This window comes from Opisthocomus hoazin, chromosome 9, assembly GCF_030867145.1.
Source record: "Opisthocomus hoazin isolate bOpiHoa1 chromosome 9, bOpiHoa1.hap1, whole genome shotgun sequence".
Lineage (NCBI taxonomy): Eukaryota > Metazoa > Chordata > Aves > Opisthocomiformes > Opisthocomidae > Opisthocomus > Opisthocomus hoazin.
The window spans coordinates 30,362,924-30,384,990 of record NC_134422.1 but is presented as its reverse complement, the minus strand read 5'-3'; the positions used below and the strand labels follow the sequence as shown (position 1 = coordinate 30,384,990).

Here is a 22,067-nt window from a genome sequence, read left to right as displayed (position 1 = left end):
AGCCAACTTCCCTCATCATTAAAAAAACAGCAAGTAGACAATTTTAATTCACTGCTTTTGGTAGTATTGCTCTCTAATGTGTTTTAGTACTACACCAGAACGTAAAGACTGCTAGCTTTAAACAGGACATAAGAGATACCTGCAAAAACGCTTGTCCTTCAACAGAAGAATTGCAAATTAAAATCCTTTTATATGTTGGTGGAAGAGAGATCATTGAAAAGTAATTTATAAGCACCTCACAGACATTTGTTTATGTAAATAATACATAAATGAAATAACAAGAAATTGTTTAGATACACTAGGATCATTGATTACTCAAAAAATTGATTGACACTATGGTTTGAGGACAAAAATATGAATTTACTGAAATTAATGAACACCTTTAAAGGCTTTCTATGTAAATTGGATTTTAAGCCAATGCTACATACTACTTGTTTCATATGGAATTTATCAAGTTTGGGCAGACAATCATAGCTGAATTACAAAAAGTCTAACTTTTCAAATGGGATTAATCATTACTCCAGTAGGAACCTATAAACTTCCATTTTTGCACCAAGAGAACTAACCAAACACATTATTTAATCCATTACAGATTAGAAAATTTATTACTTTTTGCACCAAATTATTTCCATAATCCACATTTCTGCAATTATTATGCATTGCCATAAATTACATCACACTGACAGCCTGAAGTTGGTCAAACATTTAAGTGTAACAGGAGTAAACTTCAGAGTAGCCCACCTTGTTAAAGAGTTCAAAACTAATCTTTTTTCCTGAGACTTCTTGTCAGAAAAAAATTGCCATTGAGCTTTATGATAACAAATTATATTTCATCTGTTTTAACTGATATAACATACATAGAAAGTAGGTGACATTAACTGACCTCAGAGTAACTGATACAAATATATATTCTACATATTCAAGGGTATTCTGGATTTTGAGTACATATTCTCCACTGGATTATTTTGGCCAACAGCACTTAACAGCTCAAGTCTGTGGCCCTGTTGCTCTTCCACCTTTCTCTCTGACTAGACATTAGTAATACCAGCATGTCAACTAAAACTCATTGTATTCAACACAGTAGCAAAAGGCAGCATTTTGCTGAACACAAATGTAACTGAGATACAAGAATGGGTCTTTCTCAAATCATTGTCTACGGGTATTTGCCATTTATAATGTTACAAGTTTTATGACTTACGGTTCTAGAGTCTTAGGTCAAAAAGTACGACAGGTTTTTGAAGTCAGTTTTTTCTGGAGCAAAACCAGATAAAAAGTCAAAAGTTTATGAGTCAAAAAACACTTAGGAAGCTAGGAGAAGACCTAGTGTATAAGCAGGCAGACAGAAGGGATACCAGTCAGGCCTGAACACCCTGCACCTTACAGACAGCCAGTAAGAAAACTTTTGGTACCTGCAGAGCAGAACTTGTTTGCATAAGGTGCACAGAAAGTGATCTCCCTCTCTCTTTTTGAAGTGAAAGACATCGCATTTCTGGATTGCCGATAAAGCAACCACAGTTGGAAAAAAAATGTACATTTACTTTCTTCCTGAACCATTTGTTCTTATAAATAAGCAAGGACAAACAACAGGGATGGACAATGGGTAACACTGCAAGGATATGGTGAATGTAAGGCTATCTGGTTTGTGATGATATTTGGTTAACAGCCATTCAACATAAGAGACTAGGACAGAAAAAGCAACCAACACACACACACACAAACCCTAATGAACAGGAGATAAGAGTTCTGGACTTTGTTATTACCTCTGTTAGGTCACTGACTGACAGGCCATAGAAGCCGCCACTCAGGCACAGCCTTCAAAAGGTTCAACCAGAACTTTAGAACACACAAAAAGCGGTAAACAATGTCATCATGGGTCTCCTGGGAAAGAACAAACATTACAAGATTTCTGCAGGGGCTTGTGGAAATGTGCAAACATTTTTATGGGATGTTTACGGGAAGTGCCATGTGTAGGGAAGGTGAATCAGGGTGGAACAAGTGTGGGAAAAGGAGAGGAAGTGGCATAAAATGGAGTCTTCAGTGCAAGCTGCAAGTCAGTAAGTTTGCTTGGCCCAGCCCTGCACCTGATCACTGCAGTCTGTCCTATGTTTTTACTGAGTCCTACTTGTAATATTTTCTACGTGACTTTGCTCTCTATTCTGCACAGGTATGACATGCAAGCAAACTTCAGAGTCAGTCAACAACTATGAGGAGACCTGTATCTGGAAAGACATAGGGTCTAAGTCAGTGACCAAGTAAGAGACCTCAGGCCTAAAGACGAATGTTTGATGAACTTCAAGCCTGTGTCTGAGTCTATGAATGGGGGCATGATTGTGAATCAGAAGAGGGCTGGTGCATGTGTTTCACTAGCAAGCTTCCAGTTCCCACGAGCTGGAGAACAACTTCATCAGGCTGTTTGTATTCTTGTTCACCTACGTGCTGTCTGTGTTCATACACAGTGCCAGAAAAGGCAATGTTTTTTTCTCTGTGATGGCCTCTGTGACCAGCTATATCCTACATATAGTGCCATCTCAGGAATGTGCACTCAGTCTTGCCACGGGCTGGACATGCAAACAGGAGCAGTCACAAGAAAATCAAGAGGAGATACTCCCTGTACCTCAAAGGCCACCAGATATAGGTTCCCTTCACAAATACTTCATTATTATCCCACTGGAATTACTCTGCATGGGTGCAGCTACAACTCTCATAAAACACTATAGTCTTGCACTACACTTTAGTTCTTACAGACACTAGAGAAGATGCAGTTATCTTTACGTGTTCCTTGTCCTTCAATTCTGTGTGCCATTCCCTGCCTTCATACCAACTCATCCTTTGCCAGCCACTCAAGACTTTGTGTCACATTTTAACAGACGGAGATGCAAGAGCAACCTAACTTCAGAATCATGCATGGATGAAGGAAAATGTTTCCAGTTCACCTTCACAGAAAAGCATCTGATAACTAGTAGCCAAGCAGAAAAAATACAACAGTTCAGCAAATTTTTAAAAGCCACAGCGTGCTGCTTTGGAAAGTTACTACATTTAATAAGGTTGCATTTTTGTCCCTAACAAAATTTTCACTACATGACAGTCAAGACCAAAATAAAACCTCATATGGACCTCAAGACCAGAGGAACACATTGGGTTTTTTGAAAACCAGTATGCAATTGTTTCTGCAAATTTGTTTCACCTTTAAGTGTGCTGAAAGGCTCAAGAGCAGCAAAGGGGCAAATGCACTTTTAAGCAACACTGTAGACAATTCTACCTGTCCAGTATTTAGTACTGCTTTTACACTTCCTTATTCTTAAACTTTCTCAGTGTAAACTTTCAGTGGCAAAAATACTTCATTACATTTTTAAAGAAAACCCGTAGTTTGTAAGTACCTTGAGCTGGGAATATAAGTACATGCGATACAACCAACTAAACCACCACTGACCTGTATTACAAGTCAGATCTTCTACACCTGACAATTATCTAAAATTGTCTGTCTTACCAGTAAAAGGCCCTATCTGCACCTTTCAGTACAGCCAAACGATTAGGATTTCCAACTCGTTAGGAACTTCACCATTACAGTGACAATAGCATGTTTTCCAGATCATTAAAAGATGAACCAGTCATACAATTATTTACAATCTTCCTACACACCAGCTTGAGCAACTAAAACAAAATCTGCGTGATAGTTCATCAATAAGGTAAAAAAACGCAAAAGAAAATCCACGTTTCAAGCACTACTGGTACTGAAATCTCTCTATTGCCATTTATGTTATCATGAATGATAAAATTTTAAAGGTATGTATGCTATGGGCAAAGGTAACAGTTACCTAGCTTAAAAAAGGCTAAATATGATTTTGTATTAGTAAACTTGGATAACAGCATTTCTTCCGCAGTTCTTGGGATTTCACATGCCCTGACCTCATACCATAAGTTAAAGACAATTAGAGCAGGAAAGAAAGAAACCTCAAGTTGTGCACTTACTTATTCAATGTGACGTCAAGGATGAATTTGGAGCCAAAGGCCTCAATCTGGAAACTTGCCTGGGCCAGATGTACAGCCTGTAAACATGAACACACAGGAGTACTATACAGTTTTGCAGAACATTTAAAGTTGTCAAAAGAATCACTGACCCTTATATGCAACAAATATGTGACAAACAGCTGTGAAAAACAAAGTTATGGAAAACATGCTTATTTTCATGAATCTCACAGGCATATGAAAAGCTTTGTCCTTGTACCAAATTTGGATTTAAAACGATTTGCCTTTTTAGAGGTTAAATGAACAGAGAGAAGCAAATGGTACCTGAATATCATGCTTTCAAATACACACTCATTCTTCACAAAAACAAGAAAAAAAAAAAGAAAAAAGAAGATTCATATAAAAGTCTATATTTTGCCATAACCAGATGGCTATGAAACAAAAGCATAAGTAATGTCGCATGCTGTTCTTTTAATTATGCTACTGCATTCATTCACTTAGAAGGCCTGAAATAATTAAAGCATTTGTGATACACGCCTTCAAGTAAGAAAATCATGGCAAGGCTTGTATTACATGTTAGGAAAGACTCCTTCAAAGTAATCCCCACACAATTGGTACTTGGCATTTTAACCAAACCAGTGTACAGAAGACTGATGCTGCTCAACATACAACAACAACAAAAAAAAACAAAACCCAATACTAGCTTGTCTCACCTAGGGAGTTAACTTTAACTTTCAGGATATTCAATTTCTGTCAGAGATATAAATTGTATTCTTTATTCTTTTCAATAGTGTTGTAACTGAAGCCAAAGACATTTAAAATGTGCTCATTTGTTTCTAGAAAAACACGGAGAAGATAAGAGATGATCCACGAATTTTTTTTTGTGAAGACAATGTTCCAGCAGAGTGGAAGAGATTAGATCTGAATTTCATAGAACCTCTTCCTTGAAAATGTTCTAATCAAATCATGCTTATTTGTAACTAATTTGATACAGCATTAATAATTACATAAAGATGGAATATTATGACTAAGTCTTTTAATCAAAAGACAAAAAAACCACTATTTTGTCTTAAACACCACAATGAATCTTCAGGTATGTCTCAAACTATATAAAGTTCTAGCTAGTTTACAGTATAACTTTAATAATATGAAGGCTAGCTTTTAGAGCCCACAAGGCCTACAATATTGTTCCCCTTTGGAAATTTTTCCACAAAAGATAAAGAATTCATGTTCCTCTTCCATTCTTGCACTATGCAGAGCAACACTAGCTTTCATCTTTTTTCTCAGCAAATGTATCCATCATCTTTTATAAAACCCTTCAATATAATCTAAAAAACCCCATTTTTACGTTGCTATAGTGACTAAAATCAACTGTGATGTTTCCTGTGTTAGTTTGTCATTCTGCGCCCCAGAATTATCATTTCCCTTTCAACAAGGTCACAGACTTTTGTTGTCAAGCTTCTTTGAAATATTTCATAAGTACACACTTTTCTGGAATATCTTTCATATCATTAAACAATCTCTCATCTAAAGCCTGTTTTTTGTTTATTAAAAAAATACAAGAATTTAAAAAATTGTATTTATAGGTGATATCTAAAATAATATGGAAGCAAACCAGTATCAAGCTCTCTGTTACGTTTTTTGGCAAATTAATATTAACAGTTGTCTCACCAGCTCATCAATTTGCTGAGATAACACTTGCCTGGCAAACTGAGTTTATAGCTGCTCTGAATCACCAGACAGAAACAGTTTAAGTATAAAGACAAACAGGTGACTTGACGGAGATTCTCCATGAAGAGAGAATCTGGAAGGATGAAAGCTAGCATATATATTAAAAAAAAAAAAAATCATAGAATCTTAGTTTAAATGCATGCCTACTAGGAGAGGCTTTTTAGCCCCTGCTCCCCTTTACTGCACAGTGAAACCAAGGAAAAGTGTCACAAGCAGAAACCTCATTATGTTTTCAACATGCACATGTATTAATTTAATTTTTAAAAAAGCATGACAATTTGTTGCAGGAAAAGTGTTGCAATTAGTTTTATCCCATAAAGATTCCACTTAGAGTTGCAGGAGGTACTGCTTTGAGTCTCCTTCACATGTAACCTTTACCTAAATTGTGTATCTACATATATATGCCACAAACAAGACTTCAATATTAACTATCTGGAAAGTTTAAAAGAGCATGTACTATTCCATTAAGATCATTCTGAAACACAAGAAACGAGAACTACAGATTTTCTTAAAGTACTTAATTTTTATTATGTGTATATATATATATAAAATTTTGGAAGCTTTTAAAAATATCTCCTGCTCAAAGATAAACATAGTAATTTTGAGTATCTGCATTTTTACACAAAAGCCATGAAGATTGAGTCTTTCCTTTAAGATAAGATTATCATTTACAAATCTATGACGTAACATTTCTGACACACATAACATGGCAAAAAGTGACTGCCCAATCAGGATTTACCCAGCTTTTTTTATCATTAATTGTTTGCAAGTAATTTTAGAAACAATACTAACTACCAGTGATCCAAAACACTAAATCTAGACAAGTTCAGCAAAAAAGTAACATCAGAAATGACTATATACTTTTTCCAAGGTTAGTTTAGCAATAGAAAAAACACTGTCTTTTCAGTTTGATACAAGTGCAGCATTTCTTTCACTTCTCCTAACAGATTACACACTACTTAAAATGCGTATTCTTTCAAACACTTTTTAGAACAAGAGAAGCATTAAGGCTAAATAATCACCTGCAAGAGAGAGATACCCAAGTATTTTGTTTCCTACTTCAATTTTTTTTTTATGACACTACTGTTTTTCTGACTGCCAATTCCAAACCAACTAAATAAGTCAAACTCTTGAATATCTTTCCTTTCGATAAGATTCAAGCTACTTAACTGATTAAGAAAATGCTTAGGCATGGAGGATGACATACCACTTCAAATAATAAAACATGCTTCAAAAGCCATCACGGTGTACTGAAACATGCCAAAATCCTGAAACTTCAGCACAGAACCTCACAGATGCTAAAAACGTACGTGAATAAAAAAAACCCCATGGATAACCTCGAGAACAGAAACTCCCCTCAATGGCTATTAAATCCAAAAGACAAGTTCTGGTTCCCAGAAGATTCTTAGCCACAAATTGCTGGAGCCTGGGAGATCAGTCTAGGAAGTAGCACCCCATGACTGTTACACTCCTATATCCCTCCCGAGGCATCTGTTACTGATTGCTCTCAGGGACAGCCACATGGACATCTAGTCTGATCTGCTATAGCTTTTCTTTAGTCCAATCAACCCTAGCAATTATACACATATATGATCCTTTAAGCTTCTAAGCCATCAACCATTTATTCTTTATCTTTCTGTAATATGAAATTATTTAGGGCAATTTGTATTCTCAGTCTACAGTATCATTAGAAAAAGTTCATCTTGTAGGATTACATATAATATCTTTCCTATTTCTGAAAACAATTACTTCTGTATATAAAAATATCACTTGCTATCTATTACTGTGCCTCACTTCACAGATGTAGCCAGTACACACAAGCAATTGCTGCAAAGCAGCTGACACTAGTTTGCTCCCCTGCAGTAGGGCGAACCCAGCTCAAACCATTGGTTACAAAAAGAACACTGAATTTTAAATCCCTGCAGTTCAGCAAAAACAGTTTTGAATTCAGGTGAATGTAATACACCACTGCTGCAGCACAATACAGATTTTGTCAAGCCAGTTTAGTAACAGATAACGATCAGACCAGTGAAAGCCATAAGCCAGAAATCAGGTGAAAGTAACGAGACTAAAATACTTCATCCTGAACCTGACACTCTTCCTATAACAAGTTAGCACAAAGAGCTACCAGTGAGTTGTCACCAGGTGTTTTAGCAGTTACAACCATCATGTACCACCATGATGGGAGGAAGTCTTTCAGAAAAGTATCTGTGGAATTCTGTTTTACAGTTTATAATTTCACAGTATTCTCTTATCAGCCACTGTGTAAAACAATGCCTAAAGTATAATCTGAGATACGGTGTTCTTCTGATTGGCACAGAAATAGAAATTCAGACAAGAATATAATGTAGATTAGCATATATTTTTAAGAAAATATATGGGCTAGATATCTGACCATGTCTTTTCACAGGAGAAATATTAAATATCACCTTCTTACACCACTTGCATACATACATATGTTCATATCTGCATGAGTATTCTTTACTTACATAAACAACAGACCAAGTTCCTTTGTACATCTTTATTTATCATTTAAAAACCTCTGCAGAAGTTCCCACTTTGACAGCTATAAGCCACTCTGTCCTGGGTTTGGCCAGGACAGAGTTAATTTTCACCGGACTCCAGGAAGGGGCGCAGCCGGGGGGTGGGGGCTGACCCCACCTGGCCAAACAGAGCCCGGTATTCCATACCATGTGCCGTCACGCTGGGTTCCGGTGGGGGGGTGCGGCGCGGCGGGAACTCTCTCGCGACTCGGGAGCATGCGGCGCAGGTGCGGTCCGAGAGAGCGGGTCTGTTTTTGTCGTGTTTTCTCCTTATCTGTACCGTTGTTGTTCTTGTTTCCCTCTGTTTGCTGTTCTGTTAAACTGCCCTTATCCCGACCCACCGGTTTCTGCCTCTTTCTTTTCATTCTCCTCCGCACAGCGGCGGGGGGAGGGGCGGCCGCGTGGCGCTTTTGTTGCCGGTGGCAGCCGAAACCAAAACACACTCCAACAGCAGAGCTGCAAAATTACATAAAGTTTTTCTGCAGCAAGGACTTACTGACCATATATAGAGGAGCAGGTTGAAGGAGGGTCTGAGTCTTCAAAATTTTTCTTGCCTCCAAATCCAAATTTTAGGGAGAAAAAAGTCTTTTTTCACTGTTCTGGAAGCTCAGATTACTAGCGCAGTCACTGTAATAAGAGATTCTTCATACCAGTGACATACTTAGAGTGCTGTAGCTGCTTGTGCAGAGCAGTAGCTCTCAGGTTTTTTTCGAAGCTAAACATCCCTATACATAAAGAAATCCAGTTTGTTTCAATTCAGTCACTAGCTTACTGCAAGTTTCAAGATAAAAACGGACTAGAAGGCTGTGTCACAACTTGAACACTTTCATTGTTTTCATTACTGCGCTTGGGCATCATTTGTCCATAATTCACTTCTTATAGACTTTCAGGAATTTTACAACCATCAGTAAAGTACTACATTCGCTTTACTTTCTTCACAGTAAAACTATGCCAAATGTGATAATGTGTCATCCCTTCCAAAACTCTAAGTTCTGTCAAAAGTCTTTAAACAAAAGTAACAGCATTATTTAACTGATTGATAGTACCTATAGGTCTTTTGATATATTCATACAGATATGATCTCCAAATGACAAACTCATTGCTTTTAAAAATCTATTTTTGCATATAGTTCTGCTGACTAAAACAATGGCCAAAAGCTGCCTCTCTCATTTCAGTAGCTGAGCAAGGGGTTTCATCACTCCCATTTTGGAATTAGAAACTGAAGTCAGATTTAGATGGATTTTACATCATTAAAACATTTTTTGATCTAGACCTTCATTCTGATAATAGTACAAGTTTTGTCACAAACCATTGTGACTTACTTTATATTAGTTCCCTATTCTTCTTTTAGCTTGCTTGCCTCTATCCTCAGACTTCATATAGAAGCCATCCTTCTTCAGTGTTTAGGAAACATCTATTATATAGCACATATGCCAAGATAACCTTCCACTATTCACTGGAAATAAAGCATTTCATACTGAAACAGCATACATAAATGCCACAGCAGCATGTAAAAACTCATGCTTAAAACATGCAGGATTTCAGAAAAGTTCAGTTTTGGTCCTTAGTAATTAACAATAGAGAGGTTACTTTGATGCACTTGAACCTCGAGCCTTGAAGACTGTTCTTTAAAAGAATAGTTGTCGGCATGTGAAAAAAGGCTTGGGCCTACCTTAGAAAGCAATCCTACTGTTGCTCTTTTAATCCCAGGGGCCAGAACCCACCATTCTCTCCCAACATGACAATACTTAAGATACCCGCCTGTAGTTACACTGACCTCTAAAATCATATCCCTCTCAGGGTTTTGTTCACAAGACTCTGCAAAGTAGTGCATCCATATCTTGGACCATTGTCCTGCAGTACCTAGCTTCTCATAAGTGCTAGAAATCCTATAAACTTCTTTTTTTTATTTCATAACAAGCCCTAACATGTGCAAGTGTTGCACTACTTAACATTTAGGAACTGAAACCTTCTATAGGTTATTGCTTGAAGCTCATGAGAGGACCCAGGACTATATTTGGGAAAAAAAACCAGAAGAAAAAAGTATTTAGAAAGTTTTAGAGATATCATGACCCACATTCCAGCTAGGAAATCAAAATGCAGATCTACCCGAGAAGAAGTTGGCATAAGCAACATAGCCTTCTACTCCCAGAAACCAAAGAAGATAGGAGAACCAATTTCAGCCCTCCTGTTAGTGACTACTGAAGCCACGAAGTCCAGATAAGCCATTTGCATTAATATAAACTCAGTATAAACTAGGAAAACAAAGTACACAAAATCATCCATTTGCCAGTACTGTAAATTAAAACTGCACCACAGAAAATTCTAGGAAAAAAAAAAGCAAAGCCAGCTGAAGTACGACAAAGACTCTCCAACAGTCTTAAACTCATACACATAAGCCACAGGTTCATTCATTATTTTGATCACTTTTCATTACACGGGAATTAGAAGTGAAGACCTGGCCTAAGACAGGCAAGGGAAAGGAAGACAATAATTAATACTTATGATTTTTATCTGGATTTTAGTAAGAATTCATGTGATGCTACCTCTTGAGAGATTATTAATCATGATCTTTCATCTTCTACAACAGGCCTGCTTTTTCTTTAATACACCTCCTTCGCAATGGATTTGACAGTTGTTTTCCTTTCATCTTAAGGATGCTTTCCCTCTCAACTCTTGAACACTACATACCAAAGCTGCGTAAAGGACTGCGACAGCACTGTATCTCAGCCTTTAAATCAGGGCAACATAGCACAAAACACAACATTCAACCTGGCAGGAATATTTTCTTTATTCAAATGACAAACAGCTCAGCTGAACAGAAGCACCTGGAGTTTTCACCCCAAGAAAAATAGCACAAAATTATATTAATTTGGGGGGGTAGGGAGGGTGGAACTATCTTCACAGTCAAAACTACAATCACATACTTTTTTTCCAGTCATTAGAGTCTGCAAAACAGTTTTCTGAACACCTCCTTCCTCCCCAAAATTATACTAACAGCTTAGAATTACGCATGAAGACATTGCTTCTTCACAACTTCTGAGAATTCATGATTCGGTGATCTAAAAACAGTTAGAAATTGTCCAGCAGATAGAGTCTTCCTTCATTTGCACCTGGTTCAAGCTATTTTCCACTCAAAATTTGGTGAGGTTGCCATGAGCTGTGTTTCTCTGTCAATCCTATTATCTCAAGATCACGTCCTGTGTTGCAAGATTTTTTTATCTGCTGGCCATAATAAGGACTTGCTCCTAGCTGTTTGTGACAAATGTGTCCCACACAGTCTTCCCACTAGGTCCGAACAACCCTGTTATGACTGCGAAGTGTCTGCGAGAATGAATCAAAGCAGTCATCTGGTTCAATAAAGAGACTACCAGTTCATTCAAAACACTACCTCCATCTGCAGAAGTTTAGAAAGACAGAGCCGCACAACACAGATGACTCAAACCTCTTCAGCAAGTTTAAGGATTCTTGTGAGCTTCTTCAGTGTTTTTATAAACAGATGCTCATTTTTGAGCATTTCACACTAAAAATAACTTCAGAAGAACTCAAAAGGCAGCTAGCTTTAATATGACTACGAGGAAACAGGTATATAGATTTTAGAGTCTTCAAGCATCAAGTATTTAAAAGATGAAAGAGAAAACAGATTATACACTAAAACTCTGTCCACCTTGGAGACAGATGACTTCACTTAGTTCAAACTATGGTGAACATTCCTTTTCTTCAACAGTGAGAAAAAGCTTCTTAGAAAAATAAGGAGGAATGAGAGAATTTCTACCAACAGTTTAGATCACATACACTCTCATTACGATGGCGTTTCACCAAATTCAAAAGGGGATAAAGAGGATCAGTGCTAAGAAAGCAATTTATTATTTAAATTTTCAGTTCTCTAGTACACCGTTTTCTCCTCCAGCCCTTCATCGCTACATACATTTGATGAAGAAGATTGCAGATCCTTACTTCTAGGAAGAGACTTTAAAAAATAAAATATTTCATATCATTTTACATTATTATATTTCTCTAGCTTTACCTCTTTCTTCCCATATGTACACAATTTCCTCTACTCTTCCCCTCTCCTTATAGTGATTCAGCATTTCTGAGGTATTCAGGCCTAATCCCATGAACTATCCACATGGCTTTTATTCTTCTGGTCACTATAATTAAGTTCCACAGAAAGGTATCTACTAAGTAATATCCATAGTTAGGGAGTACATCCACATCATATGCCTATAAATGGTATATTAACGCTGACAAGAAAATACAGGTTAAAGGATGTATTGTTCCATGAACAGTAAAAAAAAGGAAAAAAAAATGGTATTTTTCTTCCTCATATACATACACAGTGGACAGCTAAGGTCATCATATTTGTCTTTACTTTTTTCACACACTAAAAATGAATCCTAAACATACATTTCTTTCTTTACCTAACTATAAAGATATTTTGGTTATTTCTTTGTATTGCCAATGTGGGAGAAGCAAAATCTTGCAAGTAGGATTTATTACAATATAGTATTTATTGTAATTCTGGGAAAGGATAAAAGCAAATACTAAAAAATTCCCCCGCCCCAATTAAAACCCTTGTGTATCTTTCACAATCCAACTGCATTCTGTTTTCTTTATAGGTTGTTTTCCTTTTACATCCTAGGCAGACTTCCCCCTTGCCACAATTACTGCTCTACAGAGATGATTATAGTGAATTTTAAACAAAACAAAATAACCAAAATATTTGTTATCATATTATTGGTAAAACAGATGGAAGGGCAAATAAATGACTTCATGCAAGGAAAGACACCAGATGCAAGTTGGGGGGGGAGACCTTCTATGGTGCTCTAGAAGCACGACATGCAAAAACCAATCCAGACAAGGAATGTAATCAACCCTTTCCTTCAATTAAATGGATCAAAGCAATAGAAGTTTTACGCCAGAAAAATGAAGTCAACATAATGTCACTCTCTATGAAGCACCAAGCTTAAAGAACCCTTCTGTGGGAGAAACTGCAGTGTTAGCACTCCCTACACTTAAAAGGGACACAGTGAGTAGAAAGGAGATCCACTTTACACAATGCTCAGCAGCAAGCATACCCAAGGAAATCAATACCAATTCCATCAGCACTGATTTCTGCAGAGCTTTACCCCAACAGGGTAGGGCATAGGAAGGATAGGCAACAGCCGCAATGTTCTTGTAGGAATGCTGGGTAAGTAAAGAGATTGGTGGACATTCTCATCTGTGGATTCCCAAGATAAAACTCATGTGGAAACACGGAAGAAGTACTATTCCCAAAGGCAGGTCTGTGAGCACTTGTAAATCCCTTGCTTCCCACACCCCTATACAAACAGGGGAACAGAAATCCCTAGTGTTTATTTTAAAAAGTAGTCTCACTTTAAAGAGGGATTAGTTCTGAATGTAGTATCCTCTTAAGTAGCTCTATTTTCCAAAAATCAAACAGTTTTTCTGTGCCATCCATAACATACTGGTGTATTTACATGCATCCAAGGGCACATACTGGTATCCAAGTTCAATAAGCTACGAAGCAATCTTTCTTCCCATTAAAACATCAAGACTACGCAACCATCACATCTTTTTTTCAAGGATTATACAGTATATATAATATTAATTCCACACGTGCAATGGCACATAATCAACATCAACAAAAGCACATATAATGCAGAATAAATTCACTTTCTAAAATTTCAAAGGAAATGCTATTCCATAGGTAGGAACTCCACTATAGCCAAGTCCTTCAGTAATATCACACACACCACACCCTGATCCACTTCGCTGTCTCTCTTTTCTACCATGGCAATCTCCTCCTATACAAACCACCTTTACCTTCACTTTACCTTTTTAACCTGTAGGAAGAAATTAATATTTCTAATAAAAAATTATAAAAATAGGATGGAATCATTTTAAGTGGTGCCTACTAAGTGATATAGTTTAGAATACTCTTACTTTTTTACCAAGTTATTTTAAAAAACCAAAGTTTGTTCCATCCCAGTAATTTTTTTCTGAAATTGCATATCTGCATCTATACAAAATGAAATATCTTGTCATTAAAAATGAAAAATGCAGGTATCATTTGACAAAAAATGGTAATATTTTACAGTGGTCTTCACTGGTCATACACTGGCAGGAAACCAATACCTCATTTATTAGGTAGTGCATGATCCACTCAAAGCCAAGTAACTCATGCTGCAAGTTCAGGATTCTAAAGAAACTCCCTGCAGACATTTCTGCAGTCCAGAGCTATTTTGGAAAAAGCATTTTGTTGATCATTGTATACAATAAGTCAAGACAGCGGAACCTATGCTGATCAGACAAGTCAACTTTGCGTAATTCCCATTTGTTTTATCTACAGTTCAGCTCCTGAACCATCTTGAAATTCAAAATGATTATTTTTAAATTAACACAAGGGAAATTACATTCTTGTTTAATTACACGTCCTCCTTTAATTCCTAAAAATAGTGGTAAGGACCACCATTAAGTCTCAACGATCTACAGAACAAAACATTCAAACACAGCTCCACATCGCATATTACCATTCTGAAAATTCTGCAGACGAGCCTCTTTTTACCCTACCTTGTCGTGTTTCTGCTGGTGCCTTGCCCTAGTATCCAGGATATGGTAAGGGGTTTCAGAGTCTCTGTTGATGTAATAGATTAGTCTTGAAGGCAGTGTGATTTCCTTCTGGACTGCATTGCTGTAGCTGTTATTTTTACCATTACTGCTTTTATTCTGTTGAAATGTATTCTCTTCATCTGCCAGTACTCCCTCTATACCACCTGCCGTTTCATTCCAATGCAGGTCTGAGAAAGAAAGATATGCCAGCCATAAATTAGATGGCAGAACATGTTTATTTCCATAAAAAAGCCACCTACTTAGCTTACAGTATTCTAATATTTTATTAATCACTCAAGCAAACAAAAAAGATAGCTTACTCATTGAGCTAGATCTGATTCATTTTTCACACATAAAATGGTTTCAGAAATAACATTAATTATTTAAGTGCATATACATTTTCATATGCAGCCATGGATTATACATAATTTAATGCCTCTCAGCATCCAAGAGGGCAAAAAAACCCAACCAACTTAATGGATATTTAGTTACCCCCTACGCCCTCTTCAACAGCTACATTCTCTTCTCTCAGACACACACAAAAAACAAGTATACCTCTAGAAAAGGCTAAGAGTACTCCCCATGTTCCTAAGACAAACCAAATTCAGAGTCCACGCGCACTGAATGCTAATCAATTTCCTTTACATAATAGGAAGTTTTCTACAGCTCTAACTTTGACAAGAGCCCTTTTCTTCAGCGGCAGCTTTTCAGATGAAATCTTGTATCCTTCCTTACTAAAATGTCGAGACACAGCCAACCAACGAGCAACTTAACGCTAACAGTACTAAGACAATGCACACGACTATTCCACATGCCATCTACATGTCAACAAAACCAAATAAACAAAAGTCACACACAAAAATCCATCCCCAAAACCAGCCAGTCAGCTTCCCAGTGGGATCCCCGTGCACACGCACCCTAAGGCAGACAAAACCCGGCTAAGCCTTCTTTTGCCGCATAGCTCGCCGGTGCGTTCCATGCACGCCATCCTCTGCCTAAAGCGCCGCAGCACTGACTTCAGAGGATCAGAGGGGAAAAACCTCACGTTTCTCTCTTTTTTGTCAGCAAGCAAGGCAAGGCAGTATCTCCTGAGCCCCGTTTTTCTACGCGCCGGAACAGACACGTACACACAGCTGGAAGGGGCGGAGGAAGAAACGGTTCGGGGCAACGGGTGTTACGGGTTTTATCATCCAGGGCGGAGGCAGGGGGCCTGGGGAGCGCGAAGACCGAGGAGCAGCGGCCGCCTGACGCACGCACACCCCCCCAGCCCCGGCATACCCACCGGCGGCCGCTGCAGCCGCGCGGGCCCGGGGGCAGGAGGAGCCATGGAGGAGCAGGAGCAGCGAGACGAGGCGGCCGAGGAGCGGCAGGAGCGCGGGGCGGCAGGCGGCGGGGAGGCGGCGGCCGCAGCGGGGCCGCCGCATGGAAACGCTGCCGGGCGGCTTCATGGCTCATAGCGCCCCGGGGCGGCGCGGGGGGCGGCCGGCCGGCGAGCAGCGCGGCGCCCTCACCCCCGGCGGGCCGTTCCCGGGGGGCCTGGGCGGGCAGCGGGCGGCGGCGGGCGGCTCCCCGCGGCGACACCCGCCCGTCTGCCTCCTCGCTCCGCCGCTACGGCGGGCCGTCACCTCAGCGCCAGGGCGGGCAGCGGCGCGCGCGCACCTTCCCCTTCGCCCCCTCCCCAACCGCCAACCCCGCGGCAGGCGCACGCGCGCCGACCTCGTCCCACGGCGGGCGCGTGAGACGGGGCGGGGCCGCGCGGCCGCTGTCCGTTGTGCTGCCGCCGGTGGCGGAGGGAGGGAGGACGGGCACGGGCACGGGCACGGCGCCCCCGAGCCCCCGCGGCCCTCAGGCGCGCACCCCCGCGTCACGGGTCACGGCGGGTGCTGAGCGGCGCGGGGGTCGGCGCCCTCCGGCCCCGGAGCGCGGGGGCGGGCCGCGGCCTACCGGCAGCAGCTACAGCGGGGCGGCGGACAGGTTTTAACCGGGACCTGGGGCGGGCGGGGGTATGCGCTCCCGGCTGGGGCGGCGCACCGGAACCCGCTCGGGCAGTGTGCGTCGTGGCAAGGAGCCGAGCGGGGAACCGCTCCGAGGGTTCCGAGAGCTTCACGCGAGCGAAAACTGGCAGCGCAGAGCAAAGGCCTGGAGGAGACGCTGGGGGAGACGGGAAGGCCTGGAGGGGACGCTGGGAGCCCGGAGGGGAGCGCAGGCCTGGAGGGGACGCTGGGGGACGGGAGGGGAGCGCAGGCCTGGAGGGGACGCTGGGGGACGGGAGTGCCACGAATCGGTTTGCTCCCAGGTAAGCTCTGCGCGTGCATGGATGAGGCAAACGGGCCATTTCACATCTTGCAGCCCTCCTTCGCTCCGTGCACCCTGCAAGCGTGGTGTGTAGCTTCAGGCTCCTCTCCGCTCCCACCCGACACCTCCAGTCAAGGGGTTTGATACTCGCGTCTCTGCTGTTGTTCTTTACTCCCTGTGACCCGTTCATCTTTACTGACTGCAGCCAGCCTGCGATGATGTGGTTGTGGAAGTGAGAACCAAGTGTTGCCAAGGGAGCGTACAAATACTGACAAAGAAAATGGATGCGTGCACAATAAACAGAGAGGAGCACTGCGGTAAGGTGCACGATCAGACTGTGACCCGGTGTAAATCCACTCTGCCATGCTGTGTTCAGCAGCAGTCTGGGTCACAAACAGAAGTATTTGTGTACGGCGAGTAGTATCTCTTGTACTTCAGTCCAGCATGCCTGGAGTGAACCGCCAATATGAAGAATATTTGCAAAGATAAAAATAAGAGATGCAAGAAGATTAACCTGCTGCTTTGTATTCATGCCACGGCTTTAGGAGTCAGAAAAACCTGGAAGCTGAGTTCAAAGACAAGTTTAGATATTGAGTTCTTAGTGCACATTTTGCCCACCAGACTTCTAATATCCAAAAATAGATATGTTTTATTTTGGTGCGGGTCTCACTGCTGAGGAAATAAAGATGGTTCTCCTTTTCTCTGGATATTGCTTTTTATGTGCCAGCTTATTCCTTCTAATCTGTGTCTGGGTACCACATGGATTTCCAGAAAGACAGCAATTTTCTTTGCTTCACATATTTTTCTTTATATTTCAGCCTGAATTCATTATCATTGTTAATTTAGAAAGTATAAGGAGTTTTACAAATCATTACCATGTAGACTATTTCACAGCAGTAGTGTTACTACTTTTTTAAAAAAATTAATTCTGAATTTTCATGCTGGTCAAATAGGTGCTACTTGTAGAAGCTCAAAATCTAAGCGTGGAATGGCAGACAAACACACAGAAAACACAGACCCAGGGGATGACCAGGTGTGAAAAATAACAGAAAACGTGCCTTAGGATTTCTCTGTTGTCTGGGTCTAGGCAGAAAGCTGTACCAGTTTTCTAGATATGAAATGGCCTTCCTTGATTCCCAGACATTTTCCCCATGCAGCCCCCTAGCCCAGCTGTTCCTCATCATTAGATATCACTAGAACATTTCAGCCAACAGCAGTTCCTGTTTCTCCCCATAAATATATAAACAGATCAAAGGACCAGTTATGTCAGTGCATCTAGATCTAAAATAATTAAATACAATTAAAAAAATATTTTAGGAGCAAAGAACAAAAGAGTAGAATGAATATACAATTAAAAAAATAAAATCCAGAAACTAACTTTCACCACACAACAAAAAAACTTAAGTCTAGCAACAATGAATGCTAGAAACACCTGCTCTCTGAAACTACCAGTTCTTATTTTTGCTGTACAGATTTTGAGGGGAGAAAATAATGATTACCTTTTTCTACAAGGGTTGTCTAGGGCAAAGATTTTCTAAAGTTGTTTTAACTCGTGCAAGTCTGTGACAGAAATAAATCACCTGAATAGCCATCTGAAGCAGACGTGCCTAGTCTCCCAGTCCCTGACGGAGAGGTAACTCAAGCTGTGTTTCATAAACCTGCTACAAACCTTCAGATGGCCCTGTGCAGTTCACAGACCATAATCAGCTCAAGATGAAATACCCCACTAGGAATAACAGCTGCTGGGTTTTTTTAAACCTACTCTCATCTTTGAAAGACACTATGAAATAATGCCAGATAGACTGCACTGCTGATGTATGAAAACAAAACAGCAGAAGCATGGATTATCATAGCAACATCTGTATCCAATGAAAGAAATTGAAATGTCTAAGTCAGAAGCACGCATGAAACCCCCGGTAGCCGGGGCTTCAAGACTGGCTAGGGATAAATGCATACTACACAAGGTATAGGCATACTTTCAATCTGGGTGACAAATAAATTTTACATCACATCTCCAGATGATTGCCCAGAGCTTGTAAATTCATTTCTCCTTTATCAAGATGGGGGCCAGTGAGCACATGGGATGAAATTTTTTAATGCTACAATTCAAATCAAAAAGGCTTCAGATGCAGAACTGCTGATAGTAGGTCTTGGCTGTTCATACTGACGGCCAGTCGGGAAGGGTTAGTTATCTTAGTGGTAAAGATATAACCTTCCAACACAATCAAATGCCTTTTCTGATATCACCCGAAAAAAGAAGACGGTCAGCGTATCAACTGACTTGGCCAAGTCTCTATGTAGAACACGTTAAAGAATTTGCTCCTTACCAAGGCATAAATAGTATTGACCTTGCTGAGTGAGCACAGTAAGACTGTGGCTTACTAGGAAATAAAATTTCTGGATTTCAACTGTAGTCTCTTGTCTAACACTTATTTTAAGAATCCAGTTAGGTCCTGTAACACAAGAGCAGGTGGCATATTCCTGGATATTCCTCACAGAGACAAACTGTTTATCATTTTAATAGAAAGAGAAATATTTCTGTTGCAGGTGGGATATGAAGGAGACAATTTCAGGAAACACAAGCATGGATGACTAGTTTATCAAAAAGCTTTTGCAAGGATGCCGCAATAACACTGACTATCACGTTTACAATGGTGATGATCATTACAGAAGAGGAAACTCCAATATTGAATATTCAGTTTAACAGGAGGTTAAGCATAGGAAGACTAGCATAGTTCCTCTGGTAATAACAGGTGATACCAGCTGGGCAGCTCAAGACTGGCCTGGGGTGCTGAAGAGTATAACTGCCGTAGGGAACAGACAGCACAAACAGCAGAGTAGAAGCAGCTAGTGCTGAACTCTGCTATCGGGTGAGTGCAGTAGTCAAGTATGATTATGATTTATTCATATCACTAGCAGGCTCAGCCGTTGGCTGAGGCCCTGCTGTGCTCCGTGCTGTAGAGACACAGGACAAAATGACAGATCCGTTAGAGAAATTGCCTTTTGATTTGGAGTAGCAAAGAAGTCAGCCAGTACTGTAAATAACAGAAGAAATACAACAGCTCTAGGAAGGGTACCAAGCACACTGCAGGTCTAAAAAGCAGTAATTACACAGGAGACATACAACAACAATAGAACCTCATTAGCTGGCACATAACTAATCCACACAACCTGTCATTTGCATGCAAAAGAAGGTGGTAGCCTTTCTCTGTTTCTCAACAGGGGGTTAACAGCTCAGACAAAGCTGTACTGAAACTTCATACCACTCATGTTTCCTTACTCCATCCCATATGCAGTGTAAGTATGGATAATTTATACTTAGAAGAAACCGGGCAATTGCAATGAACAATACATTGCATTAGTATAACTTTTTTTTTAATCACACATGTCTGAATACTCACTGATTCTCCGTGTTCAGCTATTCACAAAGAGCTTCTCAGTCATGCGTGTGAAAGAATATTTCTATATGAAGGGCTGTTAAAAATTTTTTTTTGTAGTGTCACAATCTCTTGCTACACATCCCACCACCTAACAGCCCACCAGCAACCCAGCATTTGGTCAGAAAAATAAGTACTTTTCATTTATTCTGTTCCTTTCAGCTTCTTTAAATACCTTTTAGCAACTGCGAGGAAAAAAAAAAGCATAAACTTCACAGTAATGTGAAAAACACATAAGAGTGATGCAAGAAACAGAGTGGTAGCTCTAGATTCTTCTGAAGCAAGCATCACTTCCCAAACTGTAGATCTAACAGAACAGGCTTTCCACTGCTCTTCACTTCTCCATCTTCTTTAATTCAACTTCATACTCTTCAGAGGAAGAGATTTCTCCTGCTACTTAGTCCATAGTTCAAGAGAAACTTTAACCTAGCTTTCCCCTCCGTGTGCAGTAGAGGAACAATGTACAATACTGGGCACAACATGATTTTAAACACAGTAATAATATAAAACAGAATACTGTAAAAATGCCCCTTTTCCATCAGAACTGTCACTCATTTACCAAGCTCTGCACGCACATCATTGTCAGCTACTCCTCTCACCAGTAGTACTATTAACTCTTTTGCAAGTACCATCTATTCCAGCACTACAAGATAGAATATACACAGTAATTAGGACATACTTGCCAGCCCCTTCCCCTCAACATTGTGAAATGTTAATGGTAAAGTCAAGAGAAGAAAGTAGGATGTTTCGGTTTCGGCTGCCGCCGGCAACAAAAGCGCCATGCGGCTGCCCCTCCCCCCGCCGGCATGCGGAGGAGAATGGAAAGAAACAGGCAGAAACTGGTGGGTCGGGATAAGGGCAGTTTAACAGAACAGCAAACAGAGGGAAACAGGAACAACAACGGTACAAATAAGGAGAAAACACAACAACGAACCGCACGACCCAGACAGCCACTCTCCCACAGAGCACCGGCGCCGCGTCCCCCCCAAGCCACGAGAGAGTTCCCGCCACCCCGCCCCCCCCACCGGAACCCAGCGTGACGGCACATGGTATGGAATACCAGGCTCTGTTTGGCCAGGTGGGGTCAGCCCCCACCCCCCGGCTGTGCCTCTTCCTGGAGTCCGGTGAAAATTAACCCTGTCCTGGCCAAACCCAGGACATTATCCACCCCTTATTCCATACCATCTACGTCATGCCCAGGTCCCCCATGGTCCAGTTGATCACCACCACTTCTCCTGTCTCCAGATATCATTCCCTTAGTCTATGGATCATCACTCTAAAGTGTCCGTTGAGTTCATTTAATCCATGACTTCCGCTCCATCTGTCGTAATGGTCTTCCGTGGCAGGGGAGGTGATGTGTGGTGATGGGCGGTCACTTGCTGCATCCGGAGCTCACGGCTGATGTATCTGGTGCGGCCCGTGCCCACAGTCTGCAGGAGATGTCGATATTGATGAAGTTGCAGGGTGCCAGTTGTTGAAAACC

The 22,067-nt window shown here is 40.7% G+C and overlaps 1 protein-coding gene across 7 annotated transcripts in view; it reads right to left on the bottom strand.

Annotated features, from left to right (window-relative positions):
- ADAM23 (ADAM metallopeptidase domain 23) overlaps window positions 1-16,333 on the bottom strand; it is an 80,105-nt gene extending 63,772 nt beyond the window's left edge. For 5 of the 7 annotated variants that reach the window (XM_075429828.1, XM_075429830.1, XM_075429833.1 and 2 more), the window contains exons 1-3: window positions 16,135-16,332; window positions 14,814-15,040; window positions 3,970-4,046 (exon numbers count right to left, since the gene is read on the bottom strand). In XM_075429828.1, the coding sequence (XP_075285943.1) occupies window positions 3,970-4,046; window positions 14,814-15,040; window positions 16,135-16,300 (470 nt within the window). In that variant the 5' untranslated portion in view covers window positions 16,301-16,332. Of the gene's footprint in view, window positions 1-3,969; window positions 4,047-14,813; window positions 15,041-16,134 lie in introns of all 7 variants that reach the window. The other 2 variants (XM_075429834.1, XM_075429829.1) reach the window with 1 other exon arrangement.
- Window positions 16,334-22,067: the final 5,734 nt, after the last annotated feature.